At 34.4% G+C, this 8,674-nt stretch overlaps 1 protein-coding gene across 1 annotated transcript; it reads left to right on the forward strand.

Moving 5' to 3' along the window:
- Positions 1-1,087: 1,087 nt before the first annotated feature.
- LOC133777917 (plant intracellular Ras-group-related LRR protein 5-like) lies at positions 1,088-5,310 on the forward strand. The gene is made up of 3 exons (XM_062217682.1): positions 1,088-1,750; positions 3,909-4,819; positions 4,916-5,310. Exons 1-3 carry the CDS (start codon positions 1,210-1,212, stop codon positions 5,024-5,026), a joined length of 1,563 nt encoding a protein of 520 aa, XP_062073666.1. The 5' UTR covers positions 1,088-1,209; the 3' UTR covers positions 5,027-5,310.
- The last annotated feature ends 3,364 nt before the right edge of the window (positions 5,311-8,674 follow it).

Consider the following 8,674-nt stretch of genomic DNA (forward strand, 5'->3'; position numbering starts at 1 on the left):
TTATAGTGGACTGGTTCTTTGGCTGATAGTGGAAAATGCCGGTACATGTATATTTGGTGATTATTTTTTCAATTACTTTAACCAACTTTGGACATAATTAATTATTGAAAACTTAATTGCTGCTTGTTTCGGCTGCTATTTTCTTATAGATTCCCAAAAGAAACAAAGTGGCTTTCTTTCTTTCTATCTTTCTTTTTGAATCTTGACACATTATGTAATACAATAAAACAACGGATGGATTGGATTGTTGAAGAGGAGTATAATTATTTGCATGGGGCCATTTCCTATAGGCCAAGCATATACTAAAACAATGAAACTTTGTGATATGCTTCGGTGGAAAATATTGGGATTGCATATCCCATTTTCTACTATGTTTGGCTACTTTCTTATGTATCATTAGGCATATGTGAGTGAACTTTTCACCTTTGTATTCTCTATACTAAAAATGAGTATCCCATCCCATATGTGATAATATGTCCATATATAAATCACCAAAAGAGACACCTTTATAACTCCCTTTTAGCTTTGGTTCAACATTATACTAATTTATTACACCATATTTCATTAAATAAAAAAAAACCCAAATCAATTATATTATCCGAGAAAAAAAAATGAACACCGGATGAGTTGTCAACCTTAACATTATGCCATTTGGAAGATTTTTTTGGACAATAGTATTACTCATTAAGGGGTGATGAAATATATCTACACATTCGTATGTAGCAATGATCACATGGATACAACTCAAGAAGAAATTATTATGCGACACAATTACAATATGTTTTTGTAAATTTGTGAAGAAAATTACTAAAAAGTGTATGAGGTGTTAGAAAACTTATTACCTCAATTATAATAGATCTCATAAAAATGATTGGTTGGCCAAAAATGATTTATATTTAAAGTAAAATGATATTCCAAAAAAAGTAAATTAATGACAAATTAAACAAAGTGTATAATTAAGATGGGGGCAGCCAGGAAGAGAGGGGGAGGAAAAAGAATATAAAATTAGAAAAATAAAAATGAAAAAATAGAATTATTTTTCAATGTTATATATAATATATAGTCTATTCTAGAAATAAGGCCATATAGTAAGTAGTATTGTGCCCATAGACAAATTCAAAACCCCTTCTTTCTGTAATAAATTGTCTTTTTCTTTTTTCTTTCTATTTTGGCTGAACCACCTTCACCACCACGACCACCACCATAGCCATGGCTGTAATACCTGAGCAAGTTGTGGAGACGGTGGAGGAAATTATGATGACTTACAAGTCACTCCCGCCGAGACCCACCATTGAAGAGGTGGAAGCCGCCATGTCCGTAATCAAAACAGTCGACACTGAGGAGCAGTTGAAGCTCGACGAGATTTCGAAGCAAAAGCCCCCTAAAAACGTTCCTCAAGACCTTTTTGCGGTTCTCCAAGAGGTGAGGAAGACGGTGGTCTTGTTCCACAGCTATGAACAGAGAAGAGAGGCTGTTCACGTTGTGGAGGTTGATAGGAAGTTTCAGATCTTTGATGATCTGATTCAGAGAGCTTCTGGGTTGGTTTCTGGGGAAACCCAGATTCGGAAACCTGGGAATTTTAGTGACCCGGTTGAGAAAATTGGGAGAGATGCTGTAATTAGTGATGCGAGTTTGGTAAAGACGACGACAACGACGACGAAGAAGAACAGGGAAGTTGAAATGAAGTCCGAGAAAATTGTTCCTCTGGGTTTGGAGAGGAGCTCTTCTGCTAAGGCCTCTTTCTATACAGGTTTTCTTTGTTGAATTTTTTTCTTAATTTGGTTTTGGAATATAGTTTCTTGAGTTATAGTGAATTGGAAGGTCTATGCATTATATACGTATGAATATAGATGTGGATATGTGTTTGTATATACATAGAAACATATTTAGTTTTAATTTTCTATTAAGGGAAAGATTAATGCTTGATTATGAGTTCATAGATCTTTGAGCTTTGCTTTTTGCTTACTTTGTTTCCTTGTGAAATGTTTATTTTTTTCCCTTCTAGTGAGGAAGTAGCATTGAATTTTAGTAGTCAAAATTTAAAAACAATGTTGTTGTGATTCAATGCGATGATTGTTATTGTAGCTTCATATTATCTGGGTTTGTTGATTCTGAGGGGTTGACTTTTTCCCATTCCAGAAGCTTCACTTGATCTCCATTATCTTTCTCTTTCTCTCTCTAAAGCTTTCTTGGTTGTTCTTATTTTCTTCCATTACTGACCCCCTTTGGTTCTTAAATATATACCATTTTATCAGAATTGGCCTCATTTTCAAGCTTTAAATTTTGCTAGATCAACATCATAATACTGGCAAAGTTATTAGAAGTAATTGACTCTACAAATTATGAACTATATGCTTTCTTTTTTCGCGTATGAGAATAAGTGCTGCAACTTTGAAGTTTGGTTGATTGCTTCCATAGGAATATTATGCCAATATCATAATGATTATTATTGGAACTTAGGTCAGTATATTTTGAATTGGTCAATAATTTGGTATACTCGAGACAGTCAAGTACATATTTTGGAGGAGCTTCTCATGGTTGCACAGATGACAAGATGGGCAAAATTTTGGGTCTGATGGCAAGTTTATATGAGCTTGTTAAGCAACGGATATGATATCCTTTATTAGTTGGAGGAATCAAAAGTCTATACAACTAACTTCATGTGAAACTAACCAATTATGGAAAGGAAATTATAGTCCTTACATGGTATTTTGAATCTTGTAGGAAAAGAAGAATCATTTATGAGTTATCACCTGAAAGTAATTGGTTTATAAGTCATCAAGTATACAACACTAGCATAGAAGATAGGTGGGTCCGGTTAGGAGTACTGGTGGAGCAATCTTTAGATGTAGAACCAATGGATGGATAATATAGTCTAAATGAAGTGATCCTTGTAGATGTTTATAGGAGACTTTGATAAAGAAGAATCATCTATAGATAGCAAAATTGGCATCGGATTTCTTTGGTCCAAATGATGTTAATTTATGTAACGAAAATGTAGATATTCACCATCATACCAACTACAAAAGGTTGGTAGGGTGTGCCTACCTATCTAGATAGGACGCCAAGTGAGAGGCCAAATTTTTGGTATCAATAATCAGTAGAATTTGAAATTTACTTGTGTTATTGAAACGTTATTATAAGCCGACCTTGAGGGTTTTTCTCAGCGTCACATCAAATAATACAATTTCATTTTCTATTGATTGAGAAAATAGATCATTACTGTGTGAAAGAAATCTTTAGAACGAATTTTGAATACCAACTTAAACTGTCATTTTAGAGGCTTCCAAGTTCTCCATATTCTTTTCCTCTTCTAGCCATCTCTTTTGGTTGGATTTTTTTTTCTGAATTCTTCCTTCTCCTAAGCTCCTGCAATCAGTATTATTTTCCAGATAAGCTTCTGCAGTCATACTTATTTGTTGCTTGAAAAACATATTGGAGTAAACAGCAGTAAAAGTTTCTTTTCATTAGCTATTTTTTCAATAGGAATCAAAAGTACAGGAAGTTTATCCTTGTGCTTCAGTGCTGCGCTTATAATATAATATAGTAGCTGGATGTCTTGTGTCTCTTTGTAATAAATTTGTCGGATACTAGGTACACGGTGGTCATGTTCTGCCAGAGTAAAAGTGAGTTTACTCCAGAACATTTCGGTCAATAATTGCTTTCCCTTGTTGTCCTCCCTGCGCTACAAAAATTGATTACGATTGAGCCAACCTGTTCTTTAAACTTTGATCATCAGGATAGAGGGATATAATAGAGTGATGTTTAAAAACCTGTCTCTGACTATGTTTATATTGTCTAGTCTTTATACATAAAACAATAAGTATATCTGAGTTGTTTGGCCGGTTAATTTTTCTTTAATGTCTTATTGCTGATTTGGCCTTTTTGACTTTATTTTGTGGGTGAAGGGAACTCGGAAAAATTCAGTATGATGAAGGTGGCAGCTCTTATTGAAAACACTGCAAAAAGTGGATCACAAGTTCTTGATCTTAAGGGAAAATTGACAGATCAGATGGAGTGGCTTCCTGTGTCAATTGGGAAATTATCAGATGTGACTGCATTGGACTTGTCTGAAAACCGAATCATGGCTCTTCCACCTAGTATTTGTCGCCTCAGAGCCTTAACAAAGCTTGATATCCACTCAAATCAACTTGTTAATCTTCCAGACTCCTTTGGAGACCTGATCAATCTCACCAATCTTGACCTCCATGCGAACAGGTTAAGATCACTGCCAGATACTTTTGGGAACTTGAAAAAACTCATCAATCTCGATTTGAGCTCAAATGAATTAACCCATTTACCAGAGCTACTTGGGAATTTGACTAGTTTGAAGTGTTTGACTGTTGAAACAAATGAGCTTGAGGAATTACCATACTCCATTGGATCATGCACAATGCTTACTGAGGTAAGATTAGATTTCAATCAACTAAGAGCTCTTCCAGAGGCAGTTGGAAAGCTTGAATCCCTGGAGGTTCTCACTCTTCACTATAACAGAATCAAAGGATTACCAACAACCATAGGCAGTCTTATGAACTTAAAGGAGCTCGATGTTAGCTTCAATGAGCTTGAAAGTGTACCCGAGAACCTGTGTTTTGCAACTGGCCTTAGGAAACTGAATGTGGGGAAGAACTTTGCTGATCTAAGAGCCTTGCCACGGTCAATCGGAAACCTTGAGATGCTTGAAGAGTTGGATATAAGTGACAACCAGATAACATATTTACCAGACTCCTTCAGGTTCTTATCGAAATTGAGAGTTTTCCGCGCGGATGAGACACCTCTAGAAATTCCACCGAGACATGTAACTAAATTGGGTGCCCAGGTAAACTCTAAGATCATACCACCTTTTCCCTTGGTTTTTTTGTTTCTGTTTTCTCTGTCACAACAGATACTAATTCAACATTTTTGAATTCACCAGGCAGTTGTTCAGTTCATGGCGGATTATGTTGCGAAGAGGGAGACCAAAACTATGCCATTGAAGAAGAAGGGATCATGGTTCTTGTGCTGCATAAAGCCCCAAACGGAGTAAGTCCACGAAAGAGCACACAAGTCATGAAAAAGTTTGCCTAGCTAGCTAGCTAATTCATTTGTATCCCAACCCCCAATGGCCTATTGTCCAAATCATTCAACTATATATAGTACACAAAAAAATTTCAACTTATGTACTTTGTTTTGTCAAAAAATGGATTAAGAGACCATGTATATATACATACATGAGATCCTGTACGGTACAGACAAAATGTATTATGTTGTATGATTTGTTTGATAATTTCTTTTTTATGTTAATAGATGACACAATAATATTGAGGATGATGGTGATGATAACAAGCTTCATAGTATTTGATCAACTCATAAACAATGCATCTCTTCAAATTGGTTCTTTAAACTAACTGAACTAGCTCACTATCTGGGTGTCTGACAATAATTAAAATGAAAAAGAAATGGTGAATATATTTTTAATTTTGATTTGTAATATTGAGATTTCCTGTTGGTGGGTTGAGCTTTAGACAGCTGTCAATTGTGGTGACAAGTTGACAACCGTCGTCTTAGGTGGGTTGCATTTATTTATGTGACACAGGATGCATAGGATTATTATTGGGTTGGAAGAAGCTATAATAATTAATGACCAATTAGCTGTCTAAAATCTGATTCTCTTGTTTTCCACAAATTTATTATTATATAAAATTTTTTAGTGGATAATTTTGGATCTTGAAATTCTTTCAACAAACATGTTACATGTCCAACTATTTGATTTGATCTGATCTTATTCAAGAGAAGTGCCACGTGGGATATTGTTTGACTTTGTGGATTAAGGCTCAAATTCAATGATGTTGCTAACAAAAATTAATGACGAGGTTATTATAGTTGACTTGATTAGACCGCTTTCTATTCTATTCGTTTTTTTTTTGGGAGGGGTTTAAAGAAAAAAAGTCAGAATTTGAAAAAGGAATCTTTTGAATTTATTTATTTGTTTTTATTTAAAACAGTGGGCTATATAGGAATTCTGTTGTCAGCACTGAGCGAATCTTGTACTTGTAAACTATGAGATTGTTCATCCACGAATGTTCTCGATAAGATAACCTTCTTTCATTTATTTTTGTTTTATTTAAATTTGGATAGTAATGACCACACAATTTATTGTAATATTTACTAGTAAATTTAATTTTTGAAAGTACTGGGTGGCAACTGGCAAGTGCTATGGATGAGTTGTGAGTTTGTGATAAAAAAAATTTATTTAATAAAAATAAGTACAAATATAAATATTGCATTATTTAAGGAGGTTATTAGAATGTGAGTATGTCTGAAGAAATAGTAACACAGTAGGGTATGAAATAGGTAAGCAGATTTGGATGTAGAGTGGGTAGAGGAAGCTCCCACGTGAGATTGCTTCCCTTTTACCAACTTTATACATTCATTGCAACCTCTCATTGTTGGAAAATCTTCCAATTTTTCATAATTCATATACAGCTTCATTTTTTTTAATCCACTTTCAGTACGTGAAATCTCACAAACTTAATATATTGACGGTCATTTTTGTCATTACAGACATAAATTGTAAAGGGAAATTTCACATTCTATGCATTATAGATGGTGCTAATTAAAAAAGGGGAAATTTGAGTTTTTATGCTTAATAAGGAGTTAAAAATAAAAAAAAATGTTAGGCATTTAAATCATTTTAAAAAAATGCTAATTCTTTTGATAATACCCAAAATACCCCTCTCATAATTTTTCTCATCCCTTCCTCTTCTCTCTTCCCTCTCTCGCCCTCAACACATTCCTCTTAACTCCATCTCTAGAAAAAAATTCATGGGTAAGGTAAAATATCATAGAAATCAATGTAACGGCAAATATTCCTCACTTAGGACACTAAAATACTACATTTCGAACAGATCTGGCCATGATTTTTGGGTTTTTTTTTGCGATTTTTTTTCAAATCAGAAACTTTGAAATATGCAGAAAATCGACGTAGTTCGATGGTGCTCGATGCCAGCTCGATGGGGACTTCAAAATCAAGATTTTCATGAAAAAATCGATGTTGCTCGATGGTGTAAGATGCAATTCTTGCAAGATACGTAATTTTTCACTCGGGTGTCCATTTGGGGTGATTTATTTTTTATTTTTGGTATTTTTTCAAGATCTACACGTTTGAGATGTGTATATACACATTTGGGAAATGTAAATCTTGAAAAAAAATGACAAATGCAAAACACACCTCATGTTCAAGATATGTTTTGGTATGTTTTCAAGTTCTAAACTTTGAAAATGTGTATGTGAACATCTAAAACGTGTAGATCTAAAAAAAATACCCAAAATCAGAGAAAAAAATCATCCCAAACTAACACCCGAGTGAAAAATTATGTCTCTTACAAGAATTGCATCGAACCACCATCGAGCAACCATCGAACCACCATCGAGAAATCTCGATTTTTTCATGAAAATATTGATTTTGAAGGCCCCATCAAGTTGGTATCGAGCACCATTGAGTAACAATCGAGCAAAGCCAAATTTCTACATATTTCAGAGTTTCAAATCTGAAAAATAACTCAAAAATCATGCCCAACTCAATGGTTGCTCAATGTTGTTCGATGCTACCTCGATGGGGCCTTCAAAATCAATATTTTCATGAAAAAATCGACGTTTCTCGATGGTGGTTCGATGGTTGCTCGATAGTGATTCGATGGTAGTTCGATGCAATTCTTGTAAAAGACTTAATTTTTCACTCGAGTGTCCGTTTAAGATGATTTTTTTTTTTTTGGGATTTACACGTTTTAGATGTTCACATATACATTTTCAAAGTTTAGAACTTGAAAACATACCAAAACATATCTTGAACATGAGGTATGTTTTGCATTTGTCATTTTTTTTTCAATATTTTATATTTCTCAAATGTGTATATACATATTTCAAACATGTAGATCTTGAAAAAATACCCAAAATAAAAAAAAAATCACTCCAAACGGACACCCGAGTGAAAAATTACATATCTTGCAAAAATCGCATCGAACACCATCGAAACCGCCATCGAACCACCATCGAGCAACATCGATTTTTTCATGAAAATCTTGATTTTGAAGGCCCCATCGAGCTAGCATCGAGCACCATCGAACCACGTTGATTTTCTGCAGATTTCAAAGTTTCAAATCTGAAAAAAAATCGCAAAAAAAACTCAAAAATCATGCCCAGATCTGTTCGAAATGCAGTATTTTAGTATCCTAAGTAAAGAATGATTTCTATTACATTGAGTTCTCTTATATTTTACCTTACCCATGAATTTTTTTCTAGAGAGAGAGTTGAGAGGAATGGGTTGAGGGAGAGAGAGGGAAGAGAGAAGAGGAAGTTGATGGAAAAATTATGGGAGGGGTATTTTGGGTATTATCAAAAGATTTGGCATTTTTTTGAAATGATTCGAAAGCCTAGCATTTTTTTGATTTAGTACATCTCATTAAGCATAAAAACTCAATTTTCCCTTAGAAAATATACTAGGCATAATAAAGATTTCAAAATAATGTCACTCTTTGACACTCTACCCAAAATACCCTTGTCATTTTTCCCTCACTTCTCTCTTTCCTCTCTCTCTCCGTTCATTCTCTCTCACCTCATGACACCACCAACCACGGCAACGATGCCACCACAAACACTAGAAAAACATCCATAACTTCGGCTACCTTGTAGAGAT

This window comes from Humulus lupulus, chromosome 5 (assembly GCF_963169125.1).
Source record: "Humulus lupulus chromosome 5, drHumLupu1.1, whole genome shotgun sequence".
Taxonomy (NCBI): domain Eukaryota; kingdom Viridiplantae; phylum Streptophyta; class Magnoliopsida; order Rosales; family Cannabaceae; genus Humulus; species Humulus lupulus.

What these genes read in the sequence shown, in the direction of transcription:
- LOC133777917 (XM_062217682.1), top strand. Translation starts at nt 1,210, where the DNA reads ATGGCTGTAATACCTGAGCAAGTTGTGGAGACGGTGGAGGAAATTATG. An exon ending in TAAGGCCTCTTTCTATACAG is followed by an intron (nt 1,751 to 3,908) that starts GTTTTCTTTGTT and finishes TTGTGGGTGAAG; the next exon opens with GGAACTCGGAAAAATTCAGT. An exon ending in TAACTAAATTGGGTGCCCAG is followed by an intron (nt 4,820 to 4,915) that starts GTAAACTCTAAG and finishes TGAATTCACCAG; the next exon opens with GCAGTTGTTCAGTTCATGGC.